The sequence below is a fragment of the Perissodus microlepis genome, chromosome 6 (genome assembly GCF_051167445.1).
Source record: "Perissodus microlepis isolate ML-2025 ecotype Zambia chromosome 6, ASM5116744v1, whole genome shotgun sequence".
In the NCBI taxonomy this organism is placed as follows: Eukaryota; Metazoa; Chordata; class Actinopteri; order Cichliformes; family Cichlidae; genus Perissodus; species Perissodus microlepis.
Window position 1 is genome coordinate 13,327,632 of NC_140466.1, and position 20,093 is coordinate 13,347,724.

General features: G+C 37.8%; 1 protein-coding gene across 1 annotated transcript in view; it reads left to right on the plus strand.

Moving 5' to 3' along the window:
- helz (helicase with zinc finger) overlaps positions 1 to 19,984 on the plus strand; it is a 50,140-nt gene extending 30,156 nt beyond the window's left edge. The window contains exons 21-33 of the mRNA XM_084930869.1: positions 2,095 to 2,242; positions 3,954 to 4,137; positions 5,124 to 5,352; positions 6,742 to 7,021; positions 10,244 to 10,289; positions 11,178 to 11,365; positions 11,621 to 11,822; positions 11,953 to 12,035; positions 12,194 to 12,704; positions 13,323 to 13,584; positions 13,793 to 14,450; positions 15,361 to 15,655; positions 15,800 to 19,984. Of these exons, the coding sequence (XP_084786995.1) occupies positions 2,095 to 2,242; positions 3,954 to 4,137; positions 5,124 to 5,352; positions 6,742 to 7,021; positions 10,244 to 10,289; positions 11,178 to 11,365; positions 11,621 to 11,822; positions 11,953 to 12,035; positions 12,194 to 12,704; positions 13,323 to 13,584; positions 13,793 to 14,450; positions 15,361 to 15,655; positions 15,800 to 16,143 (3,430 nt within the window). The 3' untranslated portion in view covers positions 16,144 to 19,984. The remainder of the gene's footprint in view (positions 1 to 2,094; positions 2,243 to 3,953; positions 4,138 to 5,123; positions 5,353 to 6,741; positions 7,022 to 10,243; positions 10,290 to 11,177; positions 11,366 to 11,620; positions 11,823 to 11,952; positions 12,036 to 12,193; positions 12,705 to 13,322; positions 13,585 to 13,792; positions 14,451 to 15,360; positions 15,656 to 15,799) is intronic.
- Positions 19,985 to 20,093: the final 109 nt, after the last annotated feature.

The window sequence follows — 20,093 nt, forward strand, 5'->3', positions numbered from 1 at the left end:
TGATATCCATGATATTATAGCTTAAAGGAAAAAAGGAATAACTGTCTAAGCCATGCCCTTTGGCTGTGTCTATACACAGTCACATCACTCCAAAGGTGCACGGTGGGGTAGCGTCATTTATCTGAAAGCGATTCAGTAGAAAGAATTCTAGGACCAACTTGTGCCCATGTATGTGTATCTGGGATTCAGACCACTTAGGTCTTTACTTCTTCTTGTTGTACTTGTTTATTATCCCAAAATAGTTTAACTTAAGATTTATGTTAGCTGATCTACTGGTCAGTTTCTGCTCTACAACACAGTCATAACTACTGACAGAGACTGCACCTGCACTTTTTGAGACTCAATTTTGGGCAGCATAGTTACATGTTCCCATGTTCTGGGCCTGGTCCATTTTACCACCCTTTTTCAGTTACAGATCTTTGGTCTAGCAGTCTTCATCCATTATGGCTTTCTTTCACTGTTCAAATTGGACCTCATAAACAGCTACATGTGTAGATGATCACATTTACATAAATTTAATCTTGGTTTAACCATGGTTTGCCTGGCAGTGATCCTTCTTTGATCATAGAGAGCTTGGGTTTCCACTGCAGTGGCATCTTCTCTTTTGGGCTTAACTCTGTTGCTGCTATAAAATCACAAACAGCCTCATGCCAACTTCATGCTCCCTGGATCACTTTAGAAATTAATACTAGTGGCAGACAATTAGAGAGCAAGTACAAAGTTGTCTTCATTGTACATCTTTGAAGCTTAAAGGATCACCTCTCATCAAAATGTTTGTTTCATTTTTATACTTTAAGTTGTCACTAGTAGAGCAGGGCGATATGACCAAAAATATTTATCACGATATACATTTGAAAATTTGCGATAACGATATAACTGACGATAATTGACACTAGACAAAATACTTTACAACTCCACAATTTTATTAGTGCAAAAAAAAAAAACATCAATGTATTTTCACTTTAACAAGCAGCTGTTTTTTTTTAATTAAAGTTATATAAAAATGTAACAGTACAAATGCAAATTCCTTGCTGACAGTTTAACCAAAAGGCATTTCCAGTGGAAATTGGCCGACATATCCTCAGCATAACCAAGTATAATATCCACAAAACTTAAAAAGAGCTTGTACACACGTGGTAATATTATGTTGAAGCACAGTACGTATCACTCCACGAGGCGCCTGACTACGATAGCTGTAATGCTCTGACAATCCATCAAGTGGTGCGGGTTAGTAGCTTAGCAAAGTCGTACTAAAACATTTGACAGATTTTCGAGCGCCGTGTACCACATAAAATCGTTTCGAAGTCAGTAAACACAACCAGAATTCAAACATAAGGCACACGGGACTATAAGGGGCACTGTCGATTTTCAGAAAAGTCAAATGATTGATTTTAAGTGTGCCGTATTTTCCAAAAAACACGGTAATAATGACGGTCCGCTAGCATGCTCTACCAAAAATAGTGCTTTGTTGTGTATCTGACGGACGAAAGCTAAACCAGTTCCACACCACTGAAGTTGCAGCATTTTTACAAACCAATTCTGGTTCATCCGTTTCACTCAACGATCCACTTTCACCCTTGTCATTCTCCGTCGCCGCCGTGCCTTTTTCCGCCATGTACGTATGAAAACAAAGGCACTGCGAATGCGCGTTTTACCCATATTCTATCGCGATATTTCATTTTCTTGTCATTGCCCAACATTAGACCGGTATTACCGTGAACGGTATGATATGGCCCAGCCCTAGTCACTAGTACTGGTAGTATACACATTGTACCCATGAAAATGCATACTCTGTACATAAGGCAAGTTTGTATTGTCATTGGGCACAGTAGAGTTTCAATATTGCTCCATTTTGATCCAAACACATTTTGACGATCATGACAAAGGTGAGCTTTGTGAACAAGTACCCATCCTTATAGTAAAGCTTAATTTCAAGGAATGCGTGAATCATATATGCGGGACATGTGGTTCACGTTAATATCAGTTTTTGTGAACATATATTTAAAAAATAATTTTTTTTTACCAAGATCAAGCAATTGTCCTCCAAATTCATGTCACTCTTTTATTTTTCCTTTTCTTCTTCCCTTCGTAAAGCTACACGTCAGAATTGTTCTATGATGGGAAGCTAATGGCAAGTGGGAAGCAGCCATCCCATAAGGACTTCTACCCTCTGACCTTCTTCACAGCAAGAGGAGAAGATGTCCAGGAGAAGAATAGCACTGCCTACTACAACAATGCTGAGGTATGGCCGGGGCACATGTACATATAAAGCCTTCAAGAAATATTTTTGTCTTATAAACATCTTATGGAAATAATGTGGTTCAGTTTAAATAATTCAAGGTGTTAAATAAGTGGCATAATGACCCCCTCTGGACTGGAACTAAATGCAACCCAAAGCATATTTAAACCAGTTTCCTGTGTTTTATGTGTATAATTATACTCGCTGTGTATTGGCCTCTAAGCACTTCTAAAACATATAAACTGCTACTCACTATGGCCCCTGAACTCCACCTATTTAAACTCAGAGTGCCGTAACTGAGCTTTGTGCAAAAGCATGTTTACAAAAAAGGATGCTTTGTAAAAACTCTAATAAGATTCAGAGATAAAAAAAATGAGTTAAAATAAAAGATCAAGAAATGGTTTCTTACCAGTATAGTTGCCAACTTCACACATTAGCTGGTTAGAGTAATATAATACAATACAAAAATAACTAAAAGTTGAGTAGTCTTTGGCAATAAAAACCGCACTTTAGCCTAGTGTCTGATTTTTTACAGACATAATTATGCATGATTGTTAGATGTGGACCTATACACTCAACATTCTGTATTTGAATTACATAGAAATTAAAGTTGTTACCAGTCTTTGCCTTGGCAAATCATTGCAATTTATCGTGCACATTGCCTTTTATTCCTGATTAAGGATGAAACCCATAAACTCAAATGTGATGCCAACTTAGACCTACATTAAAACACATGAAGCATAAATTACTGAGTCCGAATTTTGGATGGGTTCTTATTTAGGTTTTCAGTGGACCCTAAGCCTTTATTGTCATGCTCCAAGCAATTAAAGCAATGATCGTTCTTGTTATCAATGCCACATTAATTACCTCCTGTTTGTTTGATACAAGACCCATGGTGAAATAGTATGCATTGAGTAAAACACGCTCATACGTCTTATGTCTGTTGTGCAAGAGTCTGTTCAAAGCCTCTACCTTTAGGGCTAAGCTCAGTGAAAATTGAAAAAGCAACCACTTCAACTTTAATAACAGAATTCTTAATTCTAAAATTGTAACTTGAAAATTATTTCCATCAAAGTTTGCCAGTTATAGGAATTTTTAAACTTAAAGATGTGGCATTATCTGTCCAATAGTTTATTTTTATTTTTTTAAACAACATTTTTAAATACGCATTTCATGGGGTCTTCAAAATGCTGCAGACACAGCAAACTGTCACAGTTATGGTTTTATCGTGAATGTTTGGGTTCTTTTCTGTTGCTTTGGAGTCTCATTTCCTTAAAATTAAAGTTTGGATTGTATATAACTGAATCACAGTTTTACCAAGAAGGCACACCTCAGTCATGGTAGTTGGGCTACCTTTAAAAAGGAGATTTTTAAGCATTTCATTAGGCATGAGTCCAGATCAGTATTGTCAGGTAGCATCACCTTAGAGTGGTTGTAGAAAAGATCAGTCGTGAAGGTGTTGGACAATATAGCTCAGTCCAGTTATTTAACATTTTACTTTTTATTATTTATTTATTTGTCAGGACTGATGCTTCATGTTAAAATTGTATTTTTAAATGAATATTAATTGTTTTGCAAGCTTGTGTTTAGTTTTTACAGTTACAGTTATGTTATAACAGTTATGTATGTTTATTTTGTAAGTGGAATACATTTTTATTTAAAAAGTTGTTTAAAGAAGACCCTAAATCCAAATGTCTTGATTCTCTCTCCAAAGGTATTTGAGATCGTGGAACGGGTGGAGGAGTTGCGCAAAAAGTGGCCAGTGGCCTGGGGGAAGCTGGATGAAGGCAGCATTGGGGTGGTGTCACCATATGCTGACCAGGTGTTCCGCATTCGTGCTGAGCTACGGAAGAAGAGAATGCCTGAGGTCAGCGTGGAAAGAGTGCTCAATGTCCAAGGTGAGGAACAAATATTTACTAGCACATCCTGTGATTTGTGTCTCATGTGTTAAGGTGATACATCTCTATGAGTAAAAAGAAAATATCTTAAATTAATGAGCTGATATTTTAGGATGGCTTTGGTAGTAATGCTTAATTCTGTGAATTCTGTGAAGGCTGTCTCCTATTTTTCTCTTTGAGATGTTGCTTAAAATGAAGGAGACAAAATAAACAAATGCCTTCAATCTTGGGTGTAGCTCGAATGTATTCATATTGTGTCTCATATTATGAAATCAAGAAGATTTCATAATATGATTTGTACAATAAGTCTTTTTTCCCCCAAGTCTCTTTTCTGTGTCAGTCTCACGCAGCTTTCATTTGTATCACATTCAGCTGCTTTCTACAGGTCATTAGCTCCCTCATTAATCATACATGAAACACATGGACACGGAAAAAAACTCTAGTTAGTGGTTAGTAGTTGAATTTAACAGATTTACGTAATGTTTTTCAATAGTTTCTTTCAACAGGCAATACAGGTATACTTATTAATAAACATTTATTTATAAACAAGGTAATTACCATTCATTCAGGTTCCAGTAATATAATAAATGTCACATAAGCTACTGGAGAAATTTATTTGGCCACAACTTTAGTTGATAGTTGGTTGTCTTCGGTAAGGTCTTGTAAACTATAAAGTTTTGCCTTTTTTCTCCTTTTCTGTGTTTTGTTGGGTTTTTGAGGGGGGTTGATAGTGAAAGAGAAAAGTTTCATTGAAATGTAGAATAGCAAGTTCCTAAAATCTTCTTCTAATAATTATTTTGATTTCAAACGAGTTACTTTATGTTTGTAATATTTTCTGTTGTCATACTGTTACGTCTTGCAAACCACATCTTTTTAAATAAATCTTTTTAGAATTTTCCAAAGATCTCTGTTCTTAAGATTTCTGAGTTTACCACTGTTTTTTTTTAGAGGGCTTAAAAATGTTTTATTTAAAAAAATGTTTGCAGGTAAACAGTTCCGGGTGCTGTTCCTTAGCACGGTGCGTACACGGCATACCTGCAAGCACAAGCAAACGGCCATCAAGCGCAAAGAGCAGCTGGTTGAGGACTCGACAGAGGACCTTGACTATGGTTTCCTGTCCAACTACAAGCTGTTGAATACAGCCATCACCAGAGCCCAGTCCTTGGTTGCAGTTGTGGGAGATCCCATCGCGCTATGTTCTGTTGGGCGTTGCAGGTAAATATAGCCTAATTCATATTTTCATATTGTTGGTTACTAATAATTTTGTCTCTATACACCAGCACAGTGCATTTTAAATCAGACTGCCAAGGTTTGATTGAAATACAAAGTTTCAGGTTTAATTAAAACTACTATATTAATAGTTTAGGAGTTGATCATTTGGTTGATAGTTTGATAGTCTGATAAATTAAGTGCATAAAAGTTATCAAGTGTCGAGTTTGTTCACGTGTGAATATCTGCTTATTTTTCACCACATAGAGAGCAATGGCGTACTCTGATAAACCATAATTGGGTCACTACTAGCTGCCAGATCCTCTCTGTACTATTTGAATCTTTTTAACCCACCTCCGCAGCTGTCTCCATAGCAGCTGTAGTTTGTCTTTGCTTATGTTTTGTTTATGCTATTATGCAAACAAAATGTCTCAGTCAGTGTAGTAGCTGGGCAAGCTGTTATTCAATATTTATACCTTTTATTAATTGAACAGGTTAAATGATTGCCTCTACCTGCAAGGTGTTATAGTTATTTTCTGATTGCCACTCAGTTCACAAGCGGCAACAAAAACTCTGCACTTCTTTCTTCCTAATGAGAGCTGGAAAAATACAGTCTGCACAGTCGGCAGAATAAGTACCATTTTCCTTTTCTATTTTTTCTTTTAAAGGGTTATTTACTCATCATTTAATCAGATTAGGACACAATCGATAGCCTGCCCAACATTTCTCTCATAGCAGTTCCCATTTTATCCTAATGTTGACACCTACTTGACTGCTAATGATAGAGCTACTCCTACAGCAAAAGTTTGTTTTTGAAATATGAATGTCTTATATTGCCACATTCTTTTGACTGCACATTTCAGGACAGAAGAGAACTAAAGTCAGATGACAAATTAAAGGAAAAAACGGCTCAAAATGCTTTTAGTAGGTTTTTAGGGGGTTTACAATGACTCTTAACATTAAGTGAGAAGTTGCCTCAAGCCGGGACAGCAAAATGCCAACGACAGTATAATAGCGCCAACAGGTTCCTCACAGTTCAAGGGTTTAGGGTTTTTCTATTAGTTTGTTAGCCATCTTTTATAGACAGCTGTTGTTTGTTTGTTTTAATCATACCAATGGAAAGCATTGTGTTCTAAATAAAGTACACAATGCTTTAGAAAGATTTTTCCTTTTCCTCGTTTTCCTTCTTCCCTCTAGTTTTTCTGCAATTTGCACATGCCTCTTTGCTATAAATAGTTGTGATCTTTTATGTTTATCCCCCAAGGAGTCATTTGTAACACTGGCAGGCAAAAAAATTCAAATGATAATCCATTAAACACCCAATTCAAATAAACAATACCAGAGACTAGAAGAAAATTTTCAACATTTTTTGTTTTTGTTTTTATCCACTTCCAGAAAATTCTGGGAGCACTTTATTTCCATTTGCCATGAAAACTCGAGCCTACATGGCATCACCTTCGAGCAGATTAAGGCTCAGCTGGAGGCCCTGGAGCTCAAAAAGACCTATGTCCTCAACCCATTGGCGCCAGAGTTCATCCCTCGTGCCCTTAGGCCCCTGCAAGGACACCATTCGTCTTCACAGGCCCACCATCCCCACCATCATCCACATTCTCAGCATGCACAGCCAGCCTCCAACAAGCAGGGCCCCCAGCAGCAGCAACAGTCACCTCCTAAGGTAAGGTGTTTTTCAGTGTGGAGGGCAAAATGGAAAGAAAAAATACTGCATTTCCATTTTTTCACAAGTATTTTGAATAATAATGATAATGCTGATGGTTATTATAAACAAAGCTGAAATGGTAACACTTTAGGAAAATGCAGACACCTATCAAATTTCACCAATGTGTCATGTCCGTTAAATAAGTTCATAATTTAGTTACTTTATGAATAAAGAAATAGTCAGAATTCACATTAACTAAACCTGTGGTAGTCTGTGAAGTTTCTTGAAGAGGTTTCTGCTGTCATCCTCTCATTGGATGAGAGGTGAGATATAAAACTTTTATGCTGCAGCTGCTGATTGTCATAGTAACACAACCCGCTTCCCTGCTTGGAAGTGATTTTGAACTCAGCCATTGGAAACACAGTGACCCTCATCAAACGTTGGAGAAATTTGACATGGTAAACAGAGCAAAGTCTAAGAGGACTGAATTTGAGCTGAGAAGCATAATTTGTTTGTTTGGTTTTTTTTGTTTGGTTTTTTTCCTTGCTTGTGGAAATTTGACATCCATCACTGTCTGCATATTGCTGTGTATTCCCATTGTCATATTTATGGCTCTCTACCTTTAACATAAGTAGGCTTCAAGATGATTTATAAAAAAATTTAAAAAAAGCAATAAAGACAGTTAAACACTCATATTTATACTAAATTACAAAAATAAAAAATTGGCTCAGTTGGATTTTTCTTCCACTGACTATTTTTTAACCTAATATGCATGCAGAAATAATTATTATTTTATCACATTTATTTATTAATTATATTTTTTATATTATGTTATTTGTTGTCATATTAATAATACAGTATATAGTGATATTTGAAAGCTAATTGTTTATACTATATATGTGTTATTGTTTGTCTCAGAGGGCCTAGGGTGTTGACAGGTTTTTAGGACCCATTTGCGTAAGAAGAATCTTAAATGGTGTTGAATATTTATTTATTTTTTTATGCTAATCCAATAGTCATGTTAGGTAAGAACACACTGGTTTATCAAAATAGAAAGCAAATTATCAGAAATAAATTGAGTGCTACCTACTTTTATAGAATAAAACTTGTAAAAGCTTTCCATATGTGGGTGCAAATCAAATATCTGAACAAATGTCTCAGTTTAATTTTCACCACAGGAAATAATTTTATGATCAGTCCTTTTATTCCAAAGGGGGGGGGGCAACCTGTTTGGCAGAAGATCTGTTAATTGTTTAGGTCAGGATGAAATGTCTGCCTCGCCTCTGTGTCTGCACTGAGGTAAAGGTTAACGAAATCACCACTGCTGACAACCTGCTGCCATCACCCACTGGGCCTAATGAGCTGGAGCTCCGCAGTAGCAGCCAGCTTTACAGACTCACACACTTTTCTTCTATTTGCACGGTCATACTTACAACTATGCTAAATATGCAGATAAACATTTGCAATTACACCATTATGCAGAATGTGCTAAATATTCTATATGTATTTATGCACAGTTTGATGTTCATTAAAAGGTCAAATCTTTTTTTCTGGTGTCTTTGTACACAGTGTAGACGCTACACATATCGTTCGTTTATTTCATAATGACAGTATGCCCTGCAGTGGATTCTGATGTTGGCTTGTATTTGACTGCTTCAGTGCATCATTTTAACATCCGTTGCTGATGTTCAGTATTTTTCTAAAACTTAACCTCCTGACTGTTGTAGTGTTGTTAGGATTTAAGTCTAAAAGCTACAGAGCACTTTTCCTCGGTTTGATTATTGTGTGGGGAAAAAATCCACTCTTGGTTGATGTTTATCAGCATGCATCAATGAACACAGAAGACTGTAAAGTACATTGTGGTTGCAATCATTTAAAACTGAAGCATTGTTGGGCATCCATTTTGCCAGATACGTACTGTATGCTTTACTGAACTTCAGATTGCTGTTTTCTGATGCAGATGGTGTTTTTCTGCAAGTGTGCAAGACTGATAGTTGTGCTCAAATTTGCCCCATGTTAATTCTCTTACTAAAAATATGTTTAAGTCAGACATTTCTTGGAAAATTCCTCCTTTTCAGTCTTTCTTGCATGCCCCGCCGGTATACCTAGGATTTCACAGTACAGCACACTGCCCCTGTACTGACAGATGGATCGTGCTATTGTCACTAATGAAGCTTTAAGCTAACCATCTTTTTGTTTGCCTTTTGTCAGAACTAAGAGAACATTAGGTTACATGATGTAATTTCAGTCTTCTGGATGAAGCCAGTAAATGTTCATCAGTGGTCACTTTTCATTCTCAGCAGACTCCTGCAGTCTGAGAAAATTATTGTACGAGATATCACGTTTAACACTTAGTTTCAGAGAACATTTTGCAGCAGTGAATCTGTGATTGGATCAAATAACTGCCCTGCTAGACTATAGGCACCAGTTTTAATCCAGTGTCTGGCATTGCTCAGTTGATTTGCACAATGAAACCGTGACAGGGGAAGCTGCTTTGCTATCACATGTCAGACTCTAGTCTGTTTTAAGAAAGGGATCCTGCTTACGCTATACAGAATTTTCACATTTGCTGTGCTGTTGTAATATGACTCAGTTCTGCCAAGTCTGCATTTTACATTCCATTGCCACGTTAAACCATTTGAGTGGAATAAATATATTAGATATCTCTCCTGTAGTTTATTATGGTTTGGTTTAGCTGCTTCTCTGCGCAAGCTGGCATCCTAGCTACAACACAAGTGTGGACATATTTTAGAGATCCATAAATACCCATAAACATTGGCTTTGCTGTGGTTAACACAGCAAGACTGAATGAAAAAGGCTTTGGCAGACTGTGTGTGCGCTAAACTCCATATTTCAGTTGGCACTTTTGCTCTTCTCACAATGTTATTTCAGCATAGCTTCTGTAATGTTCTGAATTATACATTTATTTTTATTATAGCTGTCAAAATGGCTTGTGCTTTGCTTTAGTGTTTTCCTTGTATTATGATGACTAGTCATTTTCCTTGTATATCATGTCTATCTAAGACCATCATAGCAAATCGCACTGAATTGCTGTTAGCATCTTCCTCCTTTAAGTAAGCTAACCCACAGTCATCTACTATTTCTGTTGCATTACTGATTACATTAATAGCAATAATAATTCTCATTCTCCATTCTGTTTGTTTTCTAACAATGTGATATGAGAATAATTTTCTTTTGGCACATTCAGACTCTTAACCTTTGTTACTGATTGTCTTGCAGGGTAAACATGCAAACCACACAGAGCATCTCCCACCTGAAGGATATGGTGAGTATAGCCTTTCTGCTCTTGATTTTCTAAATATTATCTTACCAGAACAGCAAGGAAACAGAAAGACAATAACACAAAACTAACTGTGTCAGTTGTGGTTAGTGAAGGGACAAAGGACAGCAAAAGATAAAAGGCTGGCACAAGTTTAGGTATAACAATGCTTGTTATTTGCCTACTAAATAACAATATAAATGTGGATTGTAAACCCATATTTGACAGCTTTCTAAATCATTTTTTCTGTTATAGTGACAGGTGATATAATAAACTTGTTAAGCACTGTCTTTGTCTAAGCCTAAATGGCTATAATTTAGAACCAGTCTGTAACACAGTTTAGGACTTCAGTAGATCTCATCATGTTTTTTGTTTTGTTTTGTTTTGTTTTTTGTTTTTTACCTCTCAGCCATAAAAGGCTCATGGGGTATTGTTCTCATGTTGCTGGGTGGGTGGGTAACGCGGGCATCAAAGTTTGTGAATGTGATAACTCAAGAACAATTAATACCAAAGGTGTGTATCTGTTAAAAATTAGGGACAAATTCTCAGTGACTTTCATCTCAAGGTCCAAGTTCAAGTTTTCTGAAAATCTTGTGAATTCGATAACTTGAGAACAAGTCGATGTAGGATTTTGAAATTGGGTACCATAGGTGTATCTGCTTGGAGGCATGCTAAAACTGACTTTCTGCCCTGTGTCAAGATTAATATGAACTCCCCATCACTTACTTATAACGTACTCTTACAGAATCTAGAAAATGAATATTATTTAAGAAATGCTCCCACAGATTTACTTATTATTATTATTATTATTATTATTATTACAGATTTACTTTTGAATCTGACAACAATAATGTCATAACAGTAAAGTAATTTACCAATTTTACTTCTTTGCAGTCCAACCAAACCCAGCAGTGTTGATGGGGAACCCTATTCGGGCATTCACACCACCTTTGGGTGGCACACCAGCTGGTATGGGCAAGTCACCTAGTCCTGTGCAGAGGATAGATCCGCATACAGGTGCCAGTATCCTCTACGTTCCAGCTGTATATGGTGGAAACATGGTCATGCCCATGCCCCTGCATGTAAGTTTACTGGTGTGGTGTGTGTGTAATATTGTATTTTAAAAAGGAACCTATAAAACTGTTTGCTTCTTTTAGAAAAGTGTAAAAACCGCACTGCAGATATCTGTAAATGTATGTCCTTACTATTTCAAATAAGTTGATCAGTTATTGTGGTCATAATGATAGTATTAAAAATAACAATAGCTCCCCTGCCTGATTTCTGTGTACCACAGGAAAACATTTTATTGAAATGTTTTGGGTTTTTTTCTCCCTAAGTTGCCCTGGCCAGGTTACCAGAATCGCTTTGCTGTGGACCCTCGCATCATGGGTCATCCAGCAGCCATGGCTTACAACTTTAATCTGCTGCAGCCACCAAATAGAGGCTCCCCCATTCCTTATAGTGGGGTAGCACACCCCTCTCCTCTAGGACTAGCCCAGCCGAGCCCAGACAAAGAGCCTTCTGACCCCATCAGAAATGGTTTGCCTTGACTTTCTATTTCCAAATCAAGAGATCAGTTAAAAACTCTAATCCAATTTTATGCCTTCATCTAGCAATGTGGAAATGGCAGTGTAAGTCTTTTTAATTTGTTTTGTTTTTGACGTCTTAGGTAAATTAGAAGGATGTTCAAAGTCAGAGCAGAATCATCTTCAGACACCAGAAAGAAAAAACACAGACATGAAGGAAAAACAGGCAAGTTGTTGACATTTAAATGTTTCTTTTTTGGGTTAAAAGTAATTTGTCCGTTTTATTTGTACCCAAACCCAAAACACATTTTGCAAAAGCAGTGATAAATTCCTTGTACAACTTATGGTGTTTTTATACTAGTGTTTATCCTTTTTCTTGTCTAGGGAGATTTAGACTCAGGCCAAAGTCGAAGTCTGGATTCACAGACAGAAAGCCTAGTTGGATTTCCAAATCCTCTGCTCCACCGAAAAGACCCCTCAGCTGCCCAAAGACCTCTTAATTTCCAACTTGCACCACCTAGTACACCCTTTCCTTCAAATCCAATCAGTGGAAGAACCTTCCCCCAGCAGTATTCAGTCACTAGGCTTCCTTATCGGGTTAGCCAGCCTCAACACCCAGGGATGGCCCAGCAAAATCAGCAGCAGCAACAGCAGCTCAGTCCTGCCTACACTGGTGGAAGCCATAATGCGTCTTTTTTCAGTGGCCCTATACCCACTCACAGACCTGTCCAGTCCCCGACTTTGAATGGGCCAGACTCTGGAGTAGAGGAGATGAGTAGCTCTGTTAGGACTCCAATGGGCCACCCAGGAGGCCACCACTCAGGCCTGTCACAGCATAACAGGGTCAGCAGCTTTGGGGATGAGGGACAGGATGGAAACCCAGGAGATGGTTTGGGTGAGTAAACACTATATTTACTAGTAATTTAATTTTAGTTAGCTAATGAATTGTGTTACAAAGGAGGGAGCTGAATCTGATGATGATGGAAAATTAGCATCTTATTATTTCTACTTAGAATTTTCATTTAATTTGAGTCTGAGGGATTTAATTCATCTCTTTTTTTCATATAGACATTTTTTCAAGAGATTCTGAACTTGGTAGTCATGTATTCAGAGATGGTTCTGCTTATGCAGATGTTGAAGTTTGTATAGTACCCTGCTCAGGATTGAAAGGTGCTTGCACGTTCAATCAGACTGGTTCCTCAAAGAAAACTTTCTCTGAACTTTTAAAGCAACAATCTCCATGGTTGAGATGTGAAGAGATTGTCAAATAGTCAAATTTCACATTCCTTTTTTGGATTAGAATGTGCAGCTTTCATATTTTTAAAAATATGAAAGGGTAAATATTTGATTTTGCAGTACATTTAATATATTGAATCGCATATTGAATATTTATTCATAGAGAATCTACTTAAAGGTATTCTTAACCATGCTGTGTATACTAACCCTGCAGCTCATATAATTATGCAGAATACATGAATGACTCCAAAAACTAACTAGACCATTGCCCTTTCAGATCTTCAGGGACCCTTGGCTCTAGAGGCCCTTAGCCAGCAGCAGCAGCAGCAGGCAGCTAGACTGGGCCAGTGGGGGGAGGCAGCAAGCCCGTTCATCCAGGCCAGTGTTGCCTTTCCTCTGCCCCAACAGCTTGCCCACCTTGCTCAATCCAACATGGCTCGCTTTCCCCATCAGCTGCTTCGGGCAGGTAACTGGGGCCTTAGTTCCAATCTGGATGATGAAGCTGTTCCTTCTGCCTCGACCGGGCCAACTTTCAGCAGGTTAGACTGGGCACTAGTATGTTTTATAGTCATTTGTAATGGTCTGCTAACTTGATCTCATAGATATATTATAGGTTAAATATTGGACTTGTACTTTTTTATATCATATGTTAAGCACAATTAGGTATTAATTTTTTTCTTTTTCTTTTGTTTTAAAACAAAATACATAGTTCAAAAAAATAAAAAAGTAAACAATTTTCATTTCTAGGTATCCAGGTCTCTTGAGAGAGATGGCTCCACAGGAACAGCCTGAGCCCAGGGAAGCAGTTGAGATGCAGCCCCCACCTCAGTCTCGCCTCCTCCAGTATCGCCAGTCCCAGCCCCGTGGCTCGGGTGACCCTTCATCCTCTTTAGGTGCCATTTCCAATCAAGCTGGCCCTTTTCCATCAGGACTCTACCCCCATGACACAGGTCGGGATCTACTGAACGAAAACCTTCTTAACAGCCAAGGTCTGCAGCAGCACCCAGGGAATCCCCTGTACAATACTGGTAGCTTTCCACATCAGCCACCAGCTCAATCTGCCAGCCCCCCTCCTGCCCAGGTCAAATACCTTCTGCAAGAGGCCCAGTGGCCCCATGGTGGAGCTACATCAGTGAGCCCACCACAGCAGAACCCTCTGATGGGGAATCAGGGCCACGGCCTTCCTTATGGACTGCCCATCATGGCTCACCCTAGCAGGCAGGAGCAGGTTCACCTGATGCAGCTTCACCATCAGCACCAGCAGCAGCAGCAACAACAACAGCAACAACAACAGCAGCAGCAACAACAGCAACAACAACAACAAAATCAAGGTCCAGATCAGGAGCCCTACCACCCATTATCCCCCAGAACATCAGCAGCCACAGCACATCACAATGTAGATGAGGTAAGGGCTCTTCATTAATGTGGTATTCAATAATATTTCAGTGAAATTAGCAATGAGTCTGAACTGCCTGAAGTAGCATCTCTATGCTAAGGTTATTCGTCCAAAGCAACAAAGTTAAGGGGGCACAGCTAAAAGTGAAGGCACAAAGATCCAGTTCATCCAGTTACTCCAATTATGGGTGGTGATGCCCAGCAGACAGCTGTGGGGCTACAGCTGTTTGTGTCAGATCACTTGTCATCAGATCAGTCCTACTCCAATTTCTAGTATCCAGATAGATGACTTATTAAACAAAAATCTGTGCAGTTGTTTTAATGTTGGAAATTAATGCCTAGAGAAAACAAAATTGTATTGCCTCAGGCTCTAAACATTTTAACATGGGAGTCTTTAAGGATACACTCAAACTTGAAGTACCAGAGGTTGTTGCTTGGTGTAAATATCATAAATAATACTATTTGGGAAATGAATTAGTAAGAACATTATGTAATGCTAATTAACCATATGGTTATATTAATGGTAAGCCAGAATTCAGCCAAATCAAGTTATTAACTGAAACGCTGTTTCACTCTTTCTGCTCGCTGCTTTCTTAAAGTAGGGATTTCAAACAGCCCTGGATTATAATACACCAACAGACAATGGTGGATAATTGTGGGCTTAAAGTTTTGTTTTTAAATCACCCAAATTTTTACTTAAAAAAATTAAAATAAAAATCAATATGGAAGATGTGTTATTGTAATGCTGTTCTACAAGAAGTAACTAAACTAAGCAAGGTCTGGAAAAGGTTCTCTCTTATTACAACACTGAGAGCATACATTCACTTTGTTGTCAGTCACTGGGAATTTAAACCAATTGAATACTCTTTGTAGTCACTATATATCACCTTCTGACCTTGTTTTTGTATCTGTGTTTACAGTATGAACCCAGAGGTCCAGGGCGGCCTCTTTATCAACGCCGTATCTCGTCCACCTACCCAGATGAATCATCTCCAGCCAACACCCACAATACCCTGTCACAGCAATCCCAGCCTTGTGCATCAGATACCCAGGACCACCCTCATCCTCACATACAGCATCATCAGCACCCACACGCCCCCTACAGCTATCCTTCACATGACCACCTCTGGCCAAGTAATGGAGGCGGTCCGGGTCCGTTTCAGAACATTCCATGTAACGGAGCCGGCACACTCGCTCAGCATCGGGACCTTCTAGGTAAACCTTTCTGTTTTCAAGCCCAATTTCCTCTTCACTTGATTATTTGGATTGTTTTGAGATAGTTGTTTATTATATATGCTAAATCCTATATCTGTGTCTCATTCACCTCTCATAACCTCTGGCTGCCTTCCCATATGACAGCTTCCAAGGCCCTTCGTCAGGCAGAGGAGCATGCAAAGGCAGAAGCCACAGGAACACAGCAGACACATCCACACTCCCTCAACTCCCTTCAGCATCAGTTTCCTCCTCTCATGCCCAACAACAAGCAGCAGCAGCCTCAGCCTCCCACCGAGCCCAGCGAGGGGGCTCCAAATTTAGGCAAACAGCCTACCATGTCCTACGCGAGCGCTCTTCGCGCTCCACCTAAGCCCCGGGCAGTTCGGCCTGAACAGGTCAAGAAGAATAGCGACCCCCTCTCCCTCCTACAAGAGCTGAGTATAGGAAGTTCAAATGGTAGCAATGGGTACTATTCCTATTTTAAATGAGTGTCACTTCTCCCACATAAGTGAATAAGTAATAATTAAAAAATAAATAAATAAATAAAAAAAAATAAAAAAGAAAATTATAAAAAAGGTAAAATCGTTTCTAAAAACACAAAAATTGTGCAAAGTGCATTTACAAGTTGTTTCTATCAGTAGATTGGTTTTATGCATTTTGTTTCATTTAAACTTTATTTTTAACAGTCATTTTTTTCCTCCTATTTCACATATCTGTGAAGAAAATAAGTATATATAATGAATGCATTACTGGTATATATACATACTCATTATGTATATATGAATATATACTTATATTATCTACACTTGTATATGTACGTAATGCTAAAAAAAAAAAAAAAAAGCAAAAAACAAACATAAAAAAACTTTTAAAAAAAAGCTCAAAAACAATGGTGTCTGTTGGTTGACCACTTAGCTCCCGCTTGTATTTTTCCTTATTGAAGTTGTTTTGCGAAATAAGTATGTTTTTATTATTTTTTATTCCTCAGTTTCGAGTGGACATTACTTATTGATTTTCATACTACTGTAGATGTAATGGACATAAGCTAAGTGGTCAACTGACACAGAAACTACATGGAACAGTGTATAGAAGTAGATAAATTTTGCTCTAATATGTACATATAAAGAAAAAATAAAAGACTGAATCGTATGCCACAGACATGTCCTTAAATTCCTGTATCATGCTAGATTTGCAATATGAGTTTTAAAGTTTTGTTTTTCCTGTTTTTAGCTTCTGATCTTTAATTCTTAGACATCCTTACCTGGGAATCATCTTCAGTCATTTTTAGTAGAAAATGTGATTATTTATGGGGAAAAAATTACAAATATCGATTGCATATTTTAGCTTTTACCAGCTTCAACATCAAAGCAGCAACAACTGTTTCATTCCTCCTCTCTTTGCGTTAAAGATCAGAGAACACCATCCTTTTCAGTGATAAGATTATCCTAGACTGCTTTGCTTGTGGCTGACACGCAGTTACATGAATTCTTTGTTGTTGTTGTTGTTGGTTTTATTTTATTTTATTCTTTGTTTAAGGCCGTCATTGCATCGTGGACTTACTTTGCAACTCTTGTCCAACAGTATGACATTGTTTCAGTATAATTACTGGAGTGAAATGGTTTGTTTGTTTGTGTTTTGCTATTGGACAGAGTTCTGTTTTTATTGTGTTGTTTTGTTGCAGTACTCTGAAGGTTTGTGTAAGTGAAGAAAGGGCAGTGAGGTCAGAGTAGTGTGTCTAACAGGCAAACTGAGAAGATCTAGAATTGCAGTCAGATGTTTTTGAACACACTAAATTATTGGTCTTACGTATGTTGGAACTTAAGAGTAAACACCCTGAAATGTTGTAGGTGTGACACCTTTTTTTTTTTTTATATGCTTCTTTATTTTCTTTATAATAACAATGAATAGAAAATTGCCCAAAGTTGATGATAGACCCGTTATGTTAACCTGATCTCAGATGATTTGCCAGTTTCTTGCCACTTAGTTTTAGGCCAGAATGTCCAAAGGTTTTGAAGTCCTTAGGAATAAATATTACTTACATCTTTTGTCGTTTTGTCGCAAACATTGGTCATTGATCATTTCCAGTCCTGCTCAAAGTCAGCAGCTTTTCCATGAGCTGGGTATTTTGGAAATTCAGAGTATGTAATATCAACCTTCTAAAACTGCTGGAAAAAAAAATGAAGAGTAACATAGGACTCGCTGTTCAGAAACCTTTGACTGTTTTGCTTTTAGGGTGTGAATATAAAGAATGAATCGGAAATGTTGGGTTTGCTCCTCGTGGTTCACCGATCCTTTTTATTCAGATTAGATATATTAACGCTACTGCAGTAGACACGTTTCATTCTCTTTAATCTAACTGAAATTGCTCTGCTCGTGCTTTGCATTTCACTACGACAACATTTTTCTATATTTGTAACATCTTAATAAATTACAGGATGAATCATGCCGCTGAGTTACTCAAAGGGAGTTGACACACAAGAGGAAGACACACGTACGTGCACGTGAATTTTACTTGAAACCCAGCTGATTTGAGTCATGTGGAAATGAAGTATAAAAAGATGCTCGCACACTGTATCTGCCTATTTTATTTAACAAAAAAAAAAAAAAAAAAAAAAGGACAAAGCAATAGTGACAACAGTGGTCCAGTGCTCAGTCCTGTCATGTAATTCATGAATTGTTAACACATCACTGCCCCATCTGCAATTTGCTAAAAAGAATAAATCGTCCTGCTGTTTCTTGGCTTCCACATGGTAGTTAATCTCTCATAAATCTCTCTAAAGGTCACTTCCTCAGAACCCCACTGCTAATAACTTTGTTTTCAGCAGAGAGCTTCATACACGGTATGGTTTCATTTTTGTCACATTCTAGCTCAAAGGTCCAGATTTTTTGACTTTGCAGAGAACACATACTTGTAAATATGCATTTTCTAGGTATTTACAAACAAGAACTTTGGGAACGCCTCAATTTTGTAGAAGCTGTTCAAAGAAGAGGTATGCCCTTTTTAATTATGCAAATTCACAAAACAAAGAATTCTAGAAATGGACAACAACAACCCGGTTGGTAGTTGCAACATCTTGGAACTTTTTTTTTTTTGTTGTTGTTTTTTTGTTTGTTTTTGTTTTTCTCTTAAAGATGGTGTCTGGCTTATTAGGCAGAGGAGACATTATGTTGCAGCTGTTACAACTTCTTTCACTGTACAATGTGTATTTTTAAGTACATGTTGCTGGATTAGTCCTTCCCTGTTTTCTCACCACTACCCAAGCTGTACAACAATCAAAATGGATTTGTTTTTAAATGTGAAGTCTTTTTCTTTTCTTGCATGTTGAGATGATCTGGCTGGTTTTTATCCCTGTTTTTACCAGTTTGTATTGATTTATCGATGGAGGAAAAAAAAAAGAAAAAAAAAAAAAGCTTTTTGTTTAACCTACAGAGTCAGATTTTGGTATATTATTTGATGTGTACAATAACTTGTGACATTATCAACAAATCTATTATACTATTTTACTAATGTGTGAATCAAATATGTAATGGTCATGTTAGGTTTTTTTGGTTTAGTTTTGTTTTTTTTCTTTCTGCAGTTAGTCGGCAGATGTGAAGCTGAGGTTGCTCCCTCGTGTGTATTGAATTTAAAATACTTTGTTTAGGTGATCTGTTTTCCACACAATAGTCGCTGACTGGTCTCTGAAGTTGTGCAATACTAATATTTCACCACTTCTATAGATACAGTTTTGGTCTTGAAGCAGAGGAGATCGAGCCTTTTTTGTTTGTTTGTTTGTTTTTTTTAAAGAAATGCTCATTTCTTTTTTTTCACAGCTCCCTGTCAGGAGTCTTTCTTTTGAAAGGAGACAATAAAAGCACTGTCGTGTGTGTGTGTGTGTGTGTGTGTGTGTGTGTGTGTGTGTGTGTGTGTGTGTGTGTGTGTGTGTGTAACAGTTTGATTTCACCTTCCAGAAATCACAGTCTGAGGTGTGTATTTAAGTGGGGGGGGGGCAAAGTGAAACCATCTTGTGTGTGGCACACTGAATGGGAGCAACCTTTTGCCCAGCCAGCAGAGAGCACTGTGTTCAGCTTTCTATAAGCGCCATCTTTTCCTGTTATCTGTTGGCTCTCCTCTGTTCTTCCCTCGCTGCAGTGAATCAATGGCTCACCTGTCCTCCCAGCTTCCCAGTCCCATTGGTTCCTTACTCGTGGGTACAAAACAATGGATAGATCTGTTTTACTCTTCATTTCAGTTGGTGGTGGTTATGATTCAAGGATTTTTGACTGTGTTTTAAAGGTTTATTTTCGTTTCTTTTTATTTGTTTCTCTATTAAAGTGTTTTTATTGAAACTGTTTGAGTTCAGTTTCTCTGTCTTCTGAATTGTTGTATAGTTATGCCACCTGGGTCCAGATGGACCTTTACTGCATTAAATAATGCGGTACCAGATAAGTTTTCCAC